General features: G+C 34.8%; 2 protein-coding genes across 4 annotated transcripts in view; one reads left to right on the forward strand and one right to left on the reverse strand.

Annotated features, from left to right (window-relative positions):
* LOC101738757 (solute carrier family 12 member 6) overlaps positions 1–5,669 on the reverse strand; it is a 419,122-nt gene extending 413,453 nt beyond the window's left edge. The window contains exon 1 of one of the 3 annotated variants that reach the window (XM_062668776.1): positions 5,357–5,669. The gene's annotated coding sequence lies outside the window, so the exon portion shown is untranslated. The remainder of the gene's footprint in view (positions 1–5,356) is intronic. The other 2 variants (XM_012693706.4, XM_062668778.1) reach the window with 2 other exon arrangements.
* A 4,694-nt stretch (positions 5,670–10,363) lies between these two features.
* LOC101737829 (uncharacterized) overlaps positions 10,364–20,694 on the forward strand; it is a 48,663-nt gene continuing 38,332 nt past the window's right edge. Inside the window, exon 1 of the mRNA XM_012693705.4 lies at positions 10,364–10,690. Within this exon, the coding sequence (XP_012549159.3) occupies positions 10,448–10,690 (243 nt within the window). The 5' untranslated portion in view covers positions 10,364–10,447. The remainder of the gene's footprint in view (positions 10,691–20,694) is intronic.

Genomic DNA, 20,694 nt, shown 5'->3' on the forward strand with positions numbered 1-20,694 from the left:
TATTTGACACAACACATATATATAAATATACTCTTGTTTATGTTTAAAGTCTGTGGTCAAATTGAGAATAGATTAATATTGTTTGGCTTTATTATTATTTATCTATAGTGTAGTCTTGGCGAAATCTGTATTATACAGAATATATTAATATCTGTAATTATAAGAAGTATAATAGCGTTTGACAATAGAACCATAATAATGTTTAAACTTTTAATTTCAATTAATTATAGTCGAATTTCGACTACTGCGGGGACCACTAGTTTACTATAAATAAATAAGCCTTTATTGCTGTTTAATTTAATAATTACTAAATTAGTAAATTGCTTAAAAATAACTTAATTTTTTATCGAATTTAAAATTAAGTATTCCGTTCGGCGTTCGGTGTGGTTTTCAAAACAGCTTGTAGCGGGCTTAGTTTAGTCTAGTCACTCTAGTCTGTGTCGAGTCATCGCACAATACACACAGGTTGCAAACTGTCGTGTCTTGTTAATAACTATCACCCTACATAATATCACACACGCTTTATATAAGCACAGACTCGACAAGCTTGCCTCTCGACAAAGGCTTCCTCTAAAGATTCCAATTTTGTCTATTTTTGGCCATTCAACTCCAATGAGGAGTATATAATATGTACTCCACATTGGACAATTTCAATTTGGACAATGTGTCAGCAGTCCGGCTTCGTAAAATATTGGCGCTGTACTGATTTGGGCCTCTCTAGGAGGAAGAGGCGGACGCGCGAGAGGGTGATGTCCAAGGGGCACAATTACAGTATTCATTAAAAAATTGCTTTTTTCTCTTTCTGTGAAAGCCAAGTGGTAGAACAGTTGATATTGAGCCTATATTACGCAAAAAGTCAAAACCTCATAATTTCGAGATGTGCCCATTTAATATTATGGGAGCGATTTTTTTAAATATTTTTTATTGCTTAGATGGATGGACGAGCTCACAGCCCACCTGGTGTTAAGTGGTTACCGGAGCCCATAGACATCTACAACGTAAATGCGCCATCCACCTCGAGATATAAGTTATAAGGTCTCAGTATAGTTACAACGGCTACCCCACCCTTCGAACCGAAACGCATTACTGCTTCACGGCGGAAATAGGCGGGGTGGTGGTACCTACCCGTGGGGACTCACAAGAGGTCCTACCACCAGTGATTACGCAAATTATAATTTTGCGGGTTTGGTTTTTATTACACGATGTTATTCCTTCACCGTGGAAGTCAATCGTGAACATTTGTTGAGTACATATTGTATATTTAACAAGGACATAATATCTTCAGACGTAACGTCTTCAAGCTGGACGAAACTCGCATCCCTTTGTTTCACAGCTCTAAGTTGTACTGACCGTTAGAGCGACAAGATTATAAATCGGTAACAAATCGAAAAACTGAAAAACGATTTTATCATATTCACGTTAATGACAATATTTTCGTTACCAAAAATACATATTTATTACTGGTGGTAAGACCTGTCCGCGCGGGTAGGTACCACTACCTCGCCTATTACTGCCGTGAAGCAGTAATGCGTTTCGGTTTGAAGGGTGGGGCAGCCGTTGTAACTATACTGAGACCTTAGAACTTATATCTTAAGGTGGGTGGCGCATTTACGTTGTAGATGTCTATGGGCTCCAGTAACCACTTAACACCAGGTGGGCTGTGAGCTCGTCCACCCGTCTAAGCAATAAATATATATAGTTGGTCTTCGACAGAGCTAGAACAAAAATATTAAGTCAAAGTGAATAACTAACTCTTCTAAAGCAGCTGCGTATAAATATTTAAATTTAAATAAAGCATGACTTATTTTAGTGTTAGTGAAATTACTGTAATAAATTTAGTAATAGTCATCATATTTCTGTTACGAGTTATTTGTTCGGTAATATTACACTTCAATAAATTAATGCGAACTGTAGTAAAAACGCAACTGTATCAATAGAAGTAATATTAATTTAAAAGCATCGTATGTACGCCAAGGTATTTACTGCCTGATTCTGTTTGATTTTTTTTTATTGCTTAAATGGGTGGAAGAGCTCACAGCCCACCTAGTGTTAAGTGGTTACTGGAGCCCATGGACATCTACAACGTAAATGCGCCACCCACCTTGAGATATAAGTTCTAAGATCTCAGTATAGTTACAACGGCTGCCCCACCCTTTAAACCGAAACGCTTTACTGCTTCACGGCAGAAATAGGCAGGGTGGTGGTACCTACCCGGGCGGACTCACAAGAGGTCCTACCACCAGTAATTACGCAAATTATAATTTTGCGGGTTTCATTTTTATTACACGATGTTATTCCTTCACCGTGGAAATCAATCGTGAACATTTGTTGAGTACGTATTTCATTAGAAAAATTGGTACCCGCCTGCGGGATTCGAACACCGGTGCATCGCTCAACAACACGAATGCACCGGACGTCTTATCCGTTAGGCCACGACGACTTCATTAAACTGTACCACCATTCAGAGAGCGAACAATGCTATCTCACTGCAAACGCGTTTATAAACTTAAAGTAAAACTTTATAATGTCTTTATAACAGTCTTTTTTTACATATATAGGCCAAGTTTTTAAGAAATGAAAACAAAAATTTATCGCAAAGTATTCACATTTTTTTACAATTGCGAGCAAATTAGCATTTTCCTATAATATTATTTATAGAGATAAAGTAAGTGCAACCTTGAGTCGCGATTCTTGATTTTAATTGCGTTTACGGTTCATGAAATCTATATATTAATACGTGAAGCAAAAACTTTGTATCCCTTTTTACGAAAATTGCGCGGACGGAGGAGTATGAAATTTTCCACACTTATAGAGAATATAGAGAAGTGCACAATACTAATATTTTTTTTAAAAATAATGCATAAAAGATACATTAAATCAATAAAGAAAACATTACACACACTACATACCATGTATTTGACGCACACACGCATGCATACTATTTATTTATTGTCAAACTTTTGTTCTTGACGTCTGTTGTCAAATTGAGAATAGATTAAATATTGTTTGTCTTTGTTAATATTTTTTATAGTGTAGTCTTGGCGAAATTTGTGATTATAGAAGTATAAAATACAATCATAATAGTGTACAAACTTACAATTCGAATTAATTATAGTCGAATTTCGACTACTGCGGTATCTCTAGTATTGATAAATATTTTTATTACGATCTAGAAAAGAAGGGTTTTTGCGAGTGTTTCATTGTTTGAAAATGGATCAACAATTAATATTTTGTATTCTAACCAACCATAGATCTTCTTTATGTCAGAAATAAGTTATTTAATTACAGAGAAAAACATTCTTCATTGGCGTAAGACACAATAGCTGCTTAAACAAAATAAAATAGGATCGAATCGGACAAATACATGATATAATTGAAGTTTTGAAGAATAAAATTCTATGATATTATGTAGAAGCAGCTGATCTTTTTTTTTATGTGCCGACAGATCACTTCTATGCCTTTCCTTATATGGTTACCAAAGTCCAGGGCGTGGACATGAGAAAGAGAATGCTGCCTCCGAACTTGATATCGTCTTCTCGCATTAAAACTGTATAATCTCAAAACTTACTAATTTTACAGGAGAGTGTTTTATAGGTTTAAGGTTTTTTTTTTTTTTTTTTTTATTGCTTAGATGGGTGGACGAGCTCACAGCCCACCTGGAGTTAAGTGGTTACTGGAGCCCATAGACATCTACAACGTAAATGCGCCACCCACCTTGAGATATAAGTTCTAAGGTCTCAGTATAGTTACAACGGCTACCCCACCCTTCAAACCGAAACGCATTACTGCTTCACGGCAGAAATAGGCAGGGCGGTGGTACCTACCCGTGCGGACTCACAAGAGGTCCTACCACCAGTAACCAATAGCTTTAATTACTTTTACGGCCTACTCTCACTTTTTTATGCTATTTTTAGTGTCTCCGATGTCTCGAATTATTTGTCTATATTTGAATATTGTACCAATCTAATTAGTAAAATCTACTTTTCTGTGAAAAATATTTATGGACTTTTACGTTTCATATCCCTAATCGTGAGATCTGGTAGTTCGTTTGACTAGAATTTTTAGCTTCTCATCAAAAAGCGAGATTAAATCGTTTTCACATTCACTTGTGTGTATGAAGTGGCATGTCTGCCAGCAATGGCCAAATAACATTTACCTGTGGTATTGTGAATCATCATCCCGTATTTTTTCTTTCGTAGCGAAGCATTCATATTTAGTATGAACTATTATTATGATATCCGAAATTGAGACTACGATTTCAATGAGTTTTTCAAGACAGCAAAAAATGTAAAAAAGTAATGTAATATAAAAAAATCTGCAACTTTATTTCTTAATTTTTGTGCGAGTTTTTTTTTATTGCCTGTTAGGCAGACGAGCATACGGCCCACCTAATGGTTAGTGGTTACCGTCGCCCATGGACTTCAGCAATGCCAGGGGCAGAGCAAAGCCGCTGCCTACCGCTTAATACTCTCCATAAGCCTCGTTTCAAGAAGGACAGTTTGAGTAAGCTAATAATAATGTTATTGGTAACATCAACAATGGTCGAACAATGTTTCAATGTGATATGTACTGAGATAATGTTTAACGTGTGTACAACGTTTTTATTTTTGATTCACTGATATCGATATACAGAGAATGAAATCGTGCGCACGTGCGCACACAATAAAACGAACTGCGAAGTATTTGAAACATGTACATAACAGTCAATGTAAGCAGAACCTAAAAAATCATCAGTAAGATTTCACGGGTGACGCCGAGATTGTTATCGAAAATATTATAGCTAAATCACGAATGGGAAAAATCGCGATGTTGTGCATAAGTTAAAATGTGTTAAAATGTAAACTATTCAACAATGATTAGCTCGTACACAACGAGTCTGCAACGACAGGAAACAATCCGAGTCAAATTGCTTATCTTTTAAATTATGCATTGTACTCAGATCGTGTTCGGATTTTTTTACAGTTTCAAACGTATCTATGTGTATTATTTATTTATTACAAACGTTCTGACGTATTCAAATTTATTAATCAAATCTTTTGTAAATCAATTTTGAATACAAATCACTCGTCATCTTTTCAAAATGACGCGTGATTGTGAAATCATAACTTTTTAATTTAACCTGGAATACGTTCAAAGTAAACATTATTATTAGCTGCAAACCATAATGAAGTTTATCGATATCCGTTATACAAATATTATTATTAACACTCATAGGAAAACCACATTGCAACAGCTGCTCAGATAAACGGCGTACGATTTCAAAACTTAACTTAGGCCTTGGAAACGATGTGTGTTTTATGAATGAAATGTTTCAACTGTCATTATTTGCATGTATCCTTCGAATCTGTTCACCTACCTCTCTTCAGTTTACAGAGGCGGCTTAGCGTATCTAATCTAGTTAGCTGCACCGTGACGTCACGTTAAGAAGTACAGTCACAGTAGAGTGCGCGTGCCGCGAAAAAGTTCAACAAACTTAAAAAGAATATAACGACAAGAACAAATGCTGCCGTAGCTATTGTTGTTTACGTTTCGATTTACATTGTTTTCATTTAATATTTTGTTGTGCAATTAATTTAAATCTTCGGCTAGCGACGCGCGGTGTGTAAACACTCGAAGCGAGCTAGTACGGTAGCACGCGAGCGTCCCGCGCCGGTTAATACTCGTCTGTGAATTACTTACTTCGTGTAGACTATACATTCGGCGCGCCGCCACTCTGCGCATTTCCACGATATTATACACCGTGTATCCTAGTATACTGGAAATGCAATACGTTTTCGTGACGACTTTTCAAATCAACGGCGTGTTCGCTTTATTGACTTGATGACTTGTTGATTGAAATCGGTGCCTTGTTGATCTTGGTGAAATGTCAAATGAGACTTTGATCTGTTTGTAGTTTTAACAGTTGTACGAAATCGTGAATGTAAATTATGGTATTTATTTGATGATGGATTGTTTTTTTTTTTAATCCACGTTTCATGTAACGATTATTAAATAACTAGCCGTAGGTACTCGCCCGCTTCGCTGGGAATTTATAATTAACATTATTATTTATTGTCATTATTATTATAAGAGTCTATCGAGAAACTTGTTGGGTTGGGAAACGTGGTGGTCAGGGTAGGGTCAATGTTAAGAGATCTCGTGGATGAATCCCCATGACTGGACTGATCAGGTGAAAGACCTTACTGAAACCCCACCTAACGAGTGTGTGCGCCGGGCCGCGGTTCGCAAACTATGGAAAACATCTGTCAAGGCTTTAATAAGCAAGAATTCCACATGACCACGACTGCTCTGCGAAGAGCAACCGATTATGATGATGGTTATTAGGGAGTCCAACACTCATATAAATATTAGGCTATCCATTAAGTACATGTATTTTCTACATGGATACCACGATTCAAGTCAATCGGACGCATGGTTCAGTAGTTATAACGGAACATCCGTAAAAACCCTTGTAGATTTATATATCAGTATAGATATCAAAAATAATAACTGATACAAAATAATACGTCGTTTTAAAACTACATATTTCAATGTATTGTATTTCATTAATAGAAACCACTAATAAGATGCTCTGAAATAAACAAATGAGTTAAAATTTTAGCGCTAAAAAATCACCTCCCCGTCATCCATTGAAATACTGTTTGTATTACAACAAATAATATTATTATTGTGTTTCAAAATTACGAATACGGAACAAGAATTGTCCAAAATTCTTACATTGTTTAATCCAATCTAAAACTTTTCAGTGCCTATAAGTAATTAATTTTTGCAAGAATGACCACCATCACCATCGATGACTACCACTAATTTCTACATAATATATTGTAATTTCTTCTATATCGTTCTCTCACTGCTCAAGATCACGACCACATGTGACGTTCCTCCATAGTGTTCGATCATGGGTGGCTTGGACCGCATGGTACAGACTACCACCAAGTGCTTCTCTTACTAGATCTGACCATCTGGCTAGTGTTCTGTCCACGGCGAGCTTGCCCTCTATGCGATCCAAAATTATGAGCTTCTCTAATTCATGTCTGGGAGACAATTATCTATCTATCTATAGGTATATATATAAAAATGAATTGTTGTTCGTTAGTCTCGCTAAATCTCGAGAACGGCTGGACCGATTTGACTAATTTTGGTCTTGAGTTATTTGTGGAAGTCCAGAGAAGGTTTGAAAGGTAGATAAATTAGTATATAATTAGTAAGTAGTAGGTAGTATTAAATAAAAATAACAATTTCGTTTTACCTTTGATGTGTCCCCCATCGGACGGATTCCTTTTGTTTGTTTTAAGTTTATTTTATACAAAAGCTTAGGTCTTTTATTTATCGATTGATGCACTACAAAGTCTGCCGGGTCAACTATATTTAATATATAATTATACGAACTCAAAACTAAAAACTCTTGCATCATAGTTTAATTCAAAGCACATTTAACAAGAGAACAGAGAAATGTGTAAGATCGAGGCCATTTTGAAGTCTGCGATATCTTTAACGAAACCGGCTCGTACCAAAATTGTTCTACGAAACTAATTAACAATGTTTGCCGGATTATACAACTGGTCATTCATTATCTTACGGATGCAGTCGAAATAGTCATTGTCAACTCTAAAACAATAAAGCAACGGTAGGAATGGCAACTGCCCCGCTCTAGACGTTGCTAGTTTCCCAGATCACGTTTCAAATTTAGCTAGATAATGGTTTAGCTGTTACTCAAAACTGGACTTAACTGAATTCAAAAACAAATTACTATCTTAAATTTCAATATTACAAACAGACACTCCAATTTTATTTATATGTAATAGATAATAATAATAATAATTTAGGTAAAGCTTAAATTAGTTTCTTTTTTAAATATCTGCTGAGCATATTCTCTCGAAGATTCAACGGAACTATAATGGAAGAAATAAAGATTGATCTGTTTCCAGAATGATTTCTTTAATATAAATATTTTTTTGTTCATTCCTCATTTTTAAAAAGATGTACATTGATAAACGTATGCAGATAGGCGAGTTTATTTAAGTAATTTTCCAGCAAGCAACAGACACTTAGTTCGAAATTCTGTAAAAAGTATAAGGTTTTGTGGGCGTCGTGGCCTAAAGAGTAAAAAGCCCGGTATACTCATATAAAGGAAATAGGCTAGTAGATATAGTTTATCTGATTCCTGCAAGCAACAAACACTTAGATCGAAATACTGTGAAAAATATAAGGTTTTGTAGTCGTCGTGGCCTAAAGATTAAAAAGCCCGGTATACTCATATAAAGGAAATAGACTAATAGATATAGTCTAACTGAATAATTTTTCTGCAAGCAACAGACACTTAGATCGAAATGCTGTAAAAAGTATAAGGTTTTGTAGTCGTCGTGGCCTAAGGATTAATAAGCCCGGTAAACACGTATAAAGGGAATGGACTAGTAGATATAGTCTAACTGAGTAATTTGACTGAGTAATTTGAGAGTAAACTGAGTATTAATATTAAACTCTAGTTTGTGTAGATCTATGTTTCATTCCAGAAACAAATATTACAAACCTAATTTATTAATTTACTCCATACAATGTAGTGGAGAGTGGAGTTGTATTTTCAACGCTTCGAGTAATTTGTCATTGTCGTTAAAGAAACTTCAGCAGCTACGTATCGCGTAATGTTCCAGAAAGAAAATATATAACACGGTATACCAGATGATGCTATAACCGGATTACAGAGTGATATTAATCCTGTATGAATATCTCACGTTGGTTACAAATAGTAGATTTCTAGTTTTTCTCATTTTTCTTAATAGTTATGTATGTTATATGGATAATTATGATTGTTAAAAATATTAGTTCTGAGTCATTCATTAGCTTAAATGGTTAAATAATTTATGTTAGAGTTATTTAATCTATGTACTTCAAAACGAAATAGCTTTGGCAACAATGTAATGTACGTCTGTGACTATAGATTACAGAATATACATATAACACGATTTAAGTACAATAACTTATGGAATTAATATAAATAACTATGAGTTAGAGTTAAATATGCTCTGAATATTATTTGAGGTGTATATTATTCGTTCATTGTAGATGCAACGACTACTACACTAAAAAAAATATACTCTAGTTACATATCGGAGCTACCGTGCATATTTTTTTTTCGACATAATGATCATAAGGACTTTTTTTATTGCTTGGATGGGTGGACGAGCTCACAGCCCATCTGGTGTTAAGTGGTTACTGGAGCCCATAGACATCTACAACATAAATACCGCCACCCGCCTTGAGATATAAGTTCTAAGGTCTCAGTATAGTTACAACGGCTGCCCCGCCCTTCAAACCGAAACGCATTACTGCTTCACGGCAGCAATAAGCAGGGTGGTGATACCTACCCATGCGGACTCACAAGAGGTCCTACCACCAGTAAAAATTCAAAATCCAGTGAAAATAATTTTGATCCGAATTATTATATCCTTTAATTTCGTGGTTCGCACTTTTAAACGTCAAATTATCAGATCAATTATTCAATTAACTCTTATTTTTAAAAAAGGTCATGGATTATCTGCCTTTATGTTATGTAAATACATTAGAACAAATTACAATTTTAATAGTCATGACATAATTTTAAATACATTGTAAAGTTGTTTTCAATTACAACGTGAGCAACCTGTTAATATTAAAACATAAATATACCCGATTACCTTCAAAACATTTAGATATTTAAGAAATATCTAAAATGCTCTATATTTTTTATAGTTTGCAGTGATTATTAATATAAATAAGAGCGTTGCTGATTTTATTTAAGCTTAATACATAATCTGATTAAAGTTCGAAACTTGTATAATGCTCAGAGAATGAAATTCCTGAATGAATATTATACCCTTGTTCGGTTTTGGTTTCCAGTAGAGTTCAATTTTGAGATTAAAGGTAATAGCGATATGTTTTTACTCGCTGTAACATAATAAACTCCCAGCTAGGGGCCATTAAATTGCTTCACAATTAAGTATTCAAATTAATATTATTAATATATTTCTAACAAAAGAAACGTGAGACCTTAATGCCTAAACACCACTTGACCCAAGTTCCGTAACCGCGTTTCTGAGGTAAGTTTCTTTTCATGAATTTTAATTTTCCTCCGTTCTGAAAGGAGTTTATTAGGAACACTGGAATCCACAGCCTTTGATGTTTTGTTTTGTGTTTCCTCATTACAAAAAAAAACCGAAGTTCATTACAAAATCGTCTGTTGCTCTATTAATTTCCATTTGAAAAAATTAACGCTGATAATAATCGAAGAAAAGTCTAGTAATCAAACTTTTTCACGTAAACTCCTTTGTGTTTAATTTTAAATGGAAAATGCTGGCACTAAAAACAATCATATCAGAAATGTCACTGTCAAATTTTAAGTGTACATTTGCAGCTCTCGTAGATAAGGCATTCTCATTTTACTTTATTTTAATTTCCTTCAATTTACATAATGTCTTCGGTAAAGGAATCCGAAACCTGTCTAGATGATTTATCAGATATAGACATAACGTTAATGACGCTCAGGAAGCCGACGGACTTGAAGAAAGTGATCGATTCAGTTCCAAAGCCGGTTAGGGCGGTGCCGAAAAATGGGCTACCGATGTGGTTTAGGTTAGGACTCGAGTGTAAATTGCCAGTTCCAAAAATACCGGAGGGAAAAATAGTTTTTTCACGCGGGAAAATCGGCGAAGATGTAAGTTTTTTTTTAAATCTATTTCTCATTTTTCCATGCCTACATTTCATTTAGTAATACATTTTAAAGGTAGGCAATAATTAAAAAGCTAAGGGAATTGTCAAAAAAAAAGTAATCGCATCTAGGAAGCGTCTGATCATGAATATTATTATTATTTCTCATATATAGGTTTACGTCCACGTAATCCTAAATAAATAAGGTTTCTGTAGTATTGTCTTACCTTTCATTACATTAATTATGTGTGGCAAGGATAGACTGGGCGGTGATACCCAACCGGCTTATATTACCTCCGAAAACTAAATTTTTTTAAATTTACATTTTAACTTGGTTCGTTTTTTACCGATTCCATTATCAACCCAAAACCTGTTGCCCGAAATATCTCTGCTGGAGTTCGAATACTTTTTATGACATGATATTGTGAATGTTTTGAAACAAAACCTATTATGGACATGGCTGAAGTTTCATTGCTATGACCAACCCAATTAAACTTTAAATAGCTTCAAATCCAAAGATCGAAGATTTTCGCTCTTTAACGTGGAAACTGCATTAGCATCGATCCTGTTTGAAGGTCGTTAAAACGGAAATGACATAAACTCGACGAAACGGAAATGAGACTCAAAGAACGACACTAAAAAGAGATAAACATATCAGTGTATAAGATCTAACTACGAGAGAATGAGATAGATTACTCAAGTTGTCTTCATCAAGGTGTGTACATAACATCTTAATTCACTACATGAATTCCGGCCTGAAGGCTAGCACAAAAATTATACAATTGAGACTGAATCCATATTACAAATCATGATGATAATGATGACGATGATAATGATGATGATGAGGTATGATTATCTCTATGAGCTTCAATAGTCACTTATGGCGGTCCCTAACATCGCCTCCCTAAGATTAATTTAAACGAATTGAAGAGAATGCATTAGTTTGGAAATAATTTGGAGATTTTCATCTATTTACACAAAACTTCCAAAGAATCTCTTGATCCTCGGTGAATAAACGGCTGTTTAGTTATAATAATTATTATAATGCTATTCCCGTTCAAAACATTCAGCTCCTCTTTGTTATTTTAAAGGCTTAGACACAATTATTTTGTGTCAATGTTTACAACTAAAATTGGAAGCAAGGCATTGAATATTAAGAATGTTGTTAAGACGAAATTTAGGGAATACTAGCTTTAAATTTATTATAGCTCTAGAATTAAAACTGTTTGCTAATTGTGGGTGGCGAGAAACTGGTCTAAGGCTGCCTATTTCTGCCGTGAAACAGTAATGCGTTTCGGTTTGAAGGGTGGGGCAGCCGTTGTAACGTTTTTTTTTTATATTTTTTTTGTTGCTTAGCTGGGTGGTCGAGCTCACAGCCTACCTGGTGTTAAGTGGTTACTTGATCCCATAGATATCTACAATGTAAATGCGCCACCCACCTTGAGATATAAGTTCTAAGATCTCAGTATAGTTACAACGGCTGCCCCACCCTTCAAACCGAAACGCATTATTGCTTCACGGCAGAAATAGGCAGGGTGGTGGTACCTACCCGCGCGGACTCACAAGAGGTCCTACCACCAGTAACTATACTTGGGACCTTAGAACTTATATCTCAAGATGGGTGGCGCATTTACGTTGTGGATGTCTATGGGCTCCAGTAACCACTTAACACCTGGTAGGCTGTGAGCTCGTCCACCCATCTAAGCAATAAAAAATAAAAACATGTCATGATACACAAGACAGTGTTCAAGTCATATGTACCTTCATTCTTTGAGTTGAAATAATTAAGAAAGTGTTTTGAAGTTGTCAGGACAATCTAAAATTTATTTCTTAACTGAGACCTTTAAGTCATGTCTTATTTTAAATTATTATCATATTTTTATGAAAAATGATAACTATTATGGAGTGAAATGAAATGAAGATGATTAATTTGAGACATTAATCAACTGGGATGAAATTAAATGAAATGAAATGAGATGATATGGGATGAAATATAATCTCAGTAAAATGGTGGTCATTTACTAAGATTTTTTCAGTGGACTTTTTGGAGGATCCCGAGAAGTTACGTCCAGCGGCTTTGTTTCATTTTCCCACATTTGTGCACTTTCACAGATATTAAACAGTTAATAAACCACCATACACCATTACACACAATAAACCATTATACATTTAAGCCCAAAGAAACACTAAATAGACAAAATAAAACAAATCACACAACTTCACTCCTCGCGGTCCCGCCAAAAAGTCCTCATCTAAAATTTACGTTTGACTTTTACACAGAGTAAATAAAAATGTAGGCTAAAGTATCTGTTTCAATAAAGGCAATCACGACGATATTTGAGAACAAATAAACATGAATATTTAATTATAATGTTGCCTATTCCGCGAAACGGGTTTTCAATAAAAAAATAATAATTAAAAATGCTGTACGCACATTGTCTTTGCTATCGTTAACAAGTACAAGTACATAAAAGTTTCATAATAAACGATCTGCGAAGAAGCAAAAATACTTTCGAATAATTATAACGATTAGTTCTGCGATCACGAAAACTAAAATGTTAAAAGTCAAACAGAACAAAATTAAAACTTTAGGTTAGTTTTAATTTCTTCTGTTTTAGTTTTAGCTCTGTAGCCTTTCCAAAAAAAAACAACCTAGAATTATAAATATGAAAGAGTAAAATGTGAATGTTGCTAAATGAATCAAGTGGGCCGTATGCTCGTCTGCCTACAAGGGCAATAAAAAAAAAAAAAACCAAACTTGGGTTGATTCCTAAAAACAAGACAGTAAGTCTGACTAGATTTTTTTATTGTACTAAAGCAGAGGTAGCCTTGTGGGAATTAACTTTATAAGAATTGTTCTAGTATTACTGAATGTAAAGATGAGCTCCCGGCCCACCTCGTATTCATTCAGTGTTCATAGTAGCCCATTATTGTCTTGCAGCAGGAACAATCGCGATGGCAGCACCTGCCCGTCCGGGCCAACCCTACATTCACCAGTTAGAGTTAGTCCACTCGCGGGAAGAGAAGGTGGTACTTCGGCCATTCGTATCGTATAACTAAATGTGAAATACATTCGGAATAAACATGTTTGCGATATATTTTATTAGGATGCGTCCTTCTCCTTGTGTCGATAATCCTCAATGCTGAGGGTCGTGGTCTCCTCTAATAACTTAAACACGTTCAAATCTGCTTATTTTTATTTTTATTACTTAGATGGGTGAACGAGCTCACAGCCCACCTGGTGTTAAGTGGTTACTGGAGCCCATAGATATCTACGACGTAAATGCGCCACTCCCCTTGAGATATAAGTTCTAAGGTCTCAAGTATAGTTACACCGGCTGCCCCACACTTCAAACCGAAACGCATTAATGCTTCAGGGCAGAAACAGGCAGGGCGGTGGTACTTACCCGACTCACAAGAGATCTTACCACCAGTAAAAATGTGTATACATAAAGAGCCTCTACTACAACGTACAAAAATGACTAAACAATCAAATACATTATTTATTCGTCTAGATATAAAGCACCTATCGGGCGACCCAGAATGACCCAGATTAATCTGACAAGCCGGTCAGGATTAGCGGTATAGGGCGGTCCTGCCCTTTGTTCTACGTTTGCAATTGTAAGGGAGCCTCTTGAGTTACGTACGTACAAGTACTAATGAGGTCACGCTTTGAACGATCTTGATAATGACGGACCGTCGTATCCTTTAACAACAAAACTTTGTAATCTTAAGCGAACGGTAATGGAGTATAAAAGGTGTTTTTTGGCATATTATCTGACTAATGAAATTTAATGTTAGTCTGTGTCGCTTATAGACTTGAACACTCTTTAGATCCAGCTCAAAGTGGACTATAACGGGTAAATTATTTGAAAAAACTTAGAAAACTTGTATGCTTCGCTGCATAATTGCAGCCGAGAGGAGTAGAATATAAAGGAGTGGCTAAGATTGTGGAACTTCCCAAGAGAATTTACAGTACGCCCTTCCAGTAGTAAATTGGTGATGGTAGGCGCTCTTGTGAGTCCGCACGGGTAGGTACCACCGCCCTGCCTATTTCTGCCGAGAAGCAGTAATGCGTTTCGGTTTGTAGGGTGGGGTAGCCGTTGTAATTATATAACCTTAGAACTTATATCTCAATATTAACGTATTTACGTTGTAGATGTATATGGGCTCCAGTAACCACTTAGCACCAGGTGGGCTGTGAGCTCGTCCACCCATCTAAGCAATAAATAAAAAAATTAAAAATAAATGTAAATAAAACAGAAACCAATTTTGGGTGGAAAAATGAAATTAAATACTCTGTATGTAAAACAATTTGATATTACGGATTAATTAGAATTGGGTTAGCTTGTTACAATTATATTCAGAGGGTATTTAGTTTCGAAAATGTATTTCTAATAAAGTATAAAGGGTTCTTGCCTAATTAGTAAAACGCCCTATGTCAAGTATATTCCAATTAATGCAGAGTTCCGGAATTCTGATTTCGCAGGCAAATACGAATTCTCCATAACGACACGGTTCACGAATGACGATAAAGGAATAATAATATCTTGTAACAAAAATGAAATCGAGAAAAAGTCACACTTGTAACTGTACTGCTTTATAAATATTTATGAATGAAAACCTTCATACTATTGAATGAACTAAATTAATATTAATTATTTGGTTTTTTTTTGCTTAGTTGGGTGGAGGAGCTCACAACACACCTGGTCTTAAATGGTTACTGGACCCCTAGGCATCTACAACGTAAATGCGCCACCCATCTTGAAGTATAAGTTCTAAGGTGTCGATATAGTTACAACGGTTAGCCTACCCTTCAAACCGAAACGCATTACTGCTTTACGGCAGAAATAGGAGCGGTGGTGGTATCTACCCGTGCGGACTCACAAGAGGTCCTACCACCAGTTTACGCAAATTACAATTTTGCGGCTTTAATTTTTATTACACGATGTTATTCCTTCACCGTGGAAGTCAATCGTGAATATTTGTTAAGTGCGTATTTCATTAGACAATTATGAATTAAGACGATCTTATATAGGCAGAGGAGCTAGATTGCTCAAGACAAGAACGTTAATCGCTTCAGGCATTTCAATATTGTAGTAATTGTTACGTTATAATACTCATTGTAAAAAAATCATAATTTAAAAAAATCTAATATTAAAAATTAAATAAATAATAAATTCATATGTAAAAAAAAAAGACATGCCCGCTGAGTTTCTTGCCAATTCTTCTCAGGACGGAGGCTAGTTCTTGTGAATTGGCGGTAGTTTTTTTGACGTTCAACAAGTATGTACTTTAATTTATGTTGAATAATTTTTTTAAATTGAATTGATTTGATTTGAATACGAGCATACAGCTTTTATTTATTATTTATTGGTATCGTTAACATTTTTTGAAAAAACGGTAAATACATTTCAGCTCTCATTGCTACCCGAAAACTAGACAAAGTAATTATGACTATAAGTATTATAGTCTCGTGTAATTTTCGTTTTAATTAATTATTTGATGTAATCTACGGTAGTAGTTAACAGAAGATTGATAGGTACGTATGTGAGGTGGTGTTAGATGTCTGGTTCAATTAAATACACGTGCCACAAGTTCTATTTGCGACAATATACACAGTTAGGCTTAAAGATAAATCTATATCTATAAAAATGAATTGCTGTTCGTTAGTCTCGCTAAAACTCGAGAACGGTTGGACCGATTTGGCTAATTTTGGTCTTGGATTACTTGTGGAAGTCCAGAGAAGGTTTAAAAGGTTGATAAATATGAAAATGCTCGGAATTTAATAAAAATAACTATTTTGATTTTCCTTTGATGTGTCCCCGGTCGGACGGATTCCTTTTGTTTGTTTTAAGTTTATTTTATACAAAAGTTTAGGTCTTTTAGTTATCGATTGAGGCGCTATGAAGTCTGCCGGGTCAGCTAGCTACAAATAAATATATAAGTGCAAACTCTAAAAAATTTAAACTCGAATCTAATTAACATCGAGCAAAGCGCTAACATTCATTCAGTCAAAAAGTATCGTGAATGGATGATTTGTTTATGGTTCCAAACACAACTTTTTGTTGTTTATTGTTGTTGTTAGATTAGCAAAAGTGTTTTCTATTTTGGCGCAGAGTTCGAATTGCAACTTATTGAGTTAGGTATATTATATCTAGTGCGTATAACAAATTTTCTAAAAACACATCGAACAACAAGTTTGTCTTAAATTTTGAATTATCAATGGAATTTTGTATTCGGAGTTACACTGAAAATGTTACAGAAGGCTTACGGTGAATCAAATTTATCAAAAATACGATGAGTGGTATAAAGCGTTAAAAAGTGGTCGAGATATGATGGAAGACTTGCCTCGCTCTGGTTGATGACCTAGTGCAACTGAAGCTAAAATCGTAAAAGTGAAGGAAATAGTAACTGAAGATCCTCATTCAAGCTTGAGAGAGATTACCGCCAAATTTTCTGAGTCTCATGAGTTGATCTGTACCATTTTTAAATAATCAGTTGGGTACGAAACATGTTGCCGCTCGGTTGGTTAGTCCCAGAATACGTGAATTATCTCCAAAGCTTGAATCGCATAAGAGTTGCTGATGACATACTATAACAAGTCAGGTGCAGCACCACATACATTGAAAGCATTGTTATTGGTAACGAGATGTAGATTTATGAGTTTGACACGCAAACTAGTAATGAATCTTCGAAGTGGTATTGAAATTCCAACTGAACCGAACCCAAAAAAATACGCAAATGTCAAAGACATGTTGACTGTTTTCTTTGACTATCGTGGTGTTGTTAATTTGGAATTCTTGCCGGAAGATCAAACGGTAAATAAAGCATATTATCTGAGCGTTATGCGGCGTTTGAGAGAGCAAATTCCACGAAAAAGGCCAGATTTGTGGAAAGGAAATTCTTGGCACCACTATAATGAGCCTTCGCGCAAGGTCGCCATTGTGAATAAATTTTCCTGAACTCAAATTACCTTATTAAATTTTGACTGATTTTGAATATTAATTATTAACTAACTTACTTATTACTTTATTATACTATTAGCGGCCCGCTCCGGCTCCGCTCGGGTCTTTAACAAAAATTTCAACGATATATGACGTTGTTTCATTTTTTTAAATAAAAGAACACTTATTGCGGCATAACTACAACAGTTAGACATATGTTGTACTGACATGACGGTATGACACTTTTTGTAAATAATAATGTGTTCTACAAAGTCTTAGTACATTATTTTATTCTATCGCCAATAGTTTTCACAGGGCACGCGATGTAAAGAATATTTTAGGTTTTTTTTTATACACGTTACATAATTGGAATTTTAGTAAGGATCCCAAATTAAAAAAAAAAAGATTATTGCTTCTATAACTCGGGAATAGTGTAGCTTCCAAACAGTGAAAAAATATTAGATTAGATTAACTTATTATTATGATATTTAAGTCTTAATTTTTTTAAATAAATTTATATATTAAATTATGAAGTATATAACACGGTACAATATCAGTGCAATAGAGATATAGGGCAAACTAATTTCTATTCAAAGTTCTCTGTATAATGGTTCTGCATAAAGGAAGTCATTCAAATTACACTGAAAGGCGCGGTTTAGGCATCCGGTGTACTTATTATGAAAACCTTTCGATATCAATTTTACAAATGCCTGTTATTTTTTTCTTTTAAAATGAACAAATCACTTTTAATGTCTGTAGGTATATCTTCGATAAGTGTTTAAGTAAATACCATAATATAATCTACAATTTTGTCGGAAACGTTCCATTTATTTGTTAAAAGGTAATCCATTTTTGCAACTTACGCATATCTCACAAATAATAGTTGACTTAAACAAGAAAAAGGAGTTCATGCCTCACGGGCTACAGCTACAAAGATGATACTTTGTTTAACGGAGAGTGAAAAACGTATTATTCTATTATTACAAGACATAAGAAACAGTCCGATTCGACCTTGTAATTAAATCAGCCTTATTATTAACAAACTTGGTACTCCACACAGATAGAGTAACAAAATGTTTCTTTTTTAAGACATAGTAACAAAATGTTTCCTTTGCACTGACAGCTAGACAGTCGACTTCAAATAAGATCGAAAGATACGGAGCGATCTTGGACCGCACCCACCGCTTTCACTGTTTAAATTTAAAAATAAACAACGAAAAAAAAAAAAAAATTATCGAACGACACTAAGATACTATCCGATACATTCTATCTTTTGATACTGAAAAACGACAAGGAAATTGCGGTCGGCGTCATCGTGACGTCATCGCAACGTCACGGACTTAACAAATCGAGCCCGGCTAAAAGCCTTCGAATGATGAAGCTTAAATGTAAGTGTCGGTTCGCGCTGAGATAACGAGTTTACAGCAGCTCGAGGTCGTATGACACTTGTTCAACCAGGACTAGGTCAAGAACTTCTAATCAGTGCATAACATTATGTGCGTATGTGCTTTTATCTGTTTCAAAACGTATTTGCCAATTACGAATAGTCATTGTTTTTTTATTTTTTTATTGCTTAGATAGGTAGACGAGCTCACAGCCCACCTGGTGTTAAGTGGTTACTTGAGGTTACCACCCACCTTGAGATATAAGTTCTAAAGTCTCAGTATAGTTACAACGGCTGCCCCACCCTTCAAACCGAAACGCATTACTGCTTCACGGCAGAAATAGGCAAGGCGGTGGTACCTACCCGCGCGGACTCAGAAGTGGTCCTACCACCAGTAAAAAAAATGGAAAACTACATTAGTATAAAGTGTTTATTTTAATTTTATACAGTAAAAACGTCATGACTATGCGTATGAGTATATATTTTATAAAAAAAAAAATCTCGCGTTGACATGAATTGGTGTGCAGTAGTAACTTTGTTTTGTCGTTAGCGCCTCGACTTTGACGAGCTATTAACTATTATCTTCATTCATTATTATTATTTTACTATCGACATCAGAGTCCTTTCACAAAATTGTGAAGACGATCTCAGATTAAAATCTTTCATCTACAGCTGAACTTAGATTCTTCTGTCGGAACGAAAATAATTTCCGTTCCTGGGAGCACTTTGATCTAAAAAGGGTATATATTATTTTCTTCTTTTTTTTTTGTAGTCTCGTTCTTATATTCATAATGATGCCCTCTTTGATTTCGTATAACAAGATCTACCCAGGTACCTCGACAGTTAAGGTTTTTATATTAAAATACCGGAATGCTTACTATGTTTTGTGTGTAATTTATTTTCATGTCTGAATTTGTCCTGATTTAATTTAACGTGAAAGTATATTTCAATTTTTTATTACGCAAAATACTATTCTATTCTAGAGTATATACTATATTTTTTTGTTTGTTATAGAAACAGCATTTGATTTATATTATTTTGATTGTTCTGCGTTAAACCAGCTGAATCTAAACGTAAATTTTGTAGTACAAACTAAAATTATGTTTAATTTTAAAATAATTAAAATTTCCTCCCGTACTGCTGTGCAAGGGTATCCACTTAACACCAGTTTGGGCTGTAAGACCGTAAACCCATTTGCGCTTCTTTTTTTCGAGATAACTTTTATTCATTCTGATCCCAGAATAAATACGCCATCGCTCAAATGTTGCTCGTTGTATTTACGATTCTCATGTTTAATAAGCAAAGACCCTCATCACACACGTTCTACATTAAGGAAAACATTCCGCAATATTACAATACCGGTTTTAAGAAGATTTAACGCGCGAGTAGACGTATACAGCATCCCTATTCACATTATGAAAGCTGCACATTAACATAATGGGTGTTCGCGTGAAAGAAATTTCTGTATTTAAATACTACGTTCAAAGTTTTATTTATTCATACAAGTCTTGTGAAAATATTGCTTTGACTGTTTTAAATTTGTAATTCATCCTTTATTGCTTGTCGTAATCCTAATTTTTAAAGTAACTACCTTCTACCATCTATGTCCAGAATATCTTCATAATTCATAATTGTTTTTCACTTTTCGGTACATTTATTTATAGTTTATTTTTGGTTCTC

Source organism: Bombyx mori, chromosome 5 (assembly GCF_030269925.1).
Source record: "Bombyx mori chromosome 5, ASM3026992v2".
Taxonomy (NCBI): domain Eukaryota; kingdom Metazoa; phylum Arthropoda; class Insecta; order Lepidoptera; family Bombycidae; genus Bombyx; species Bombyx mori.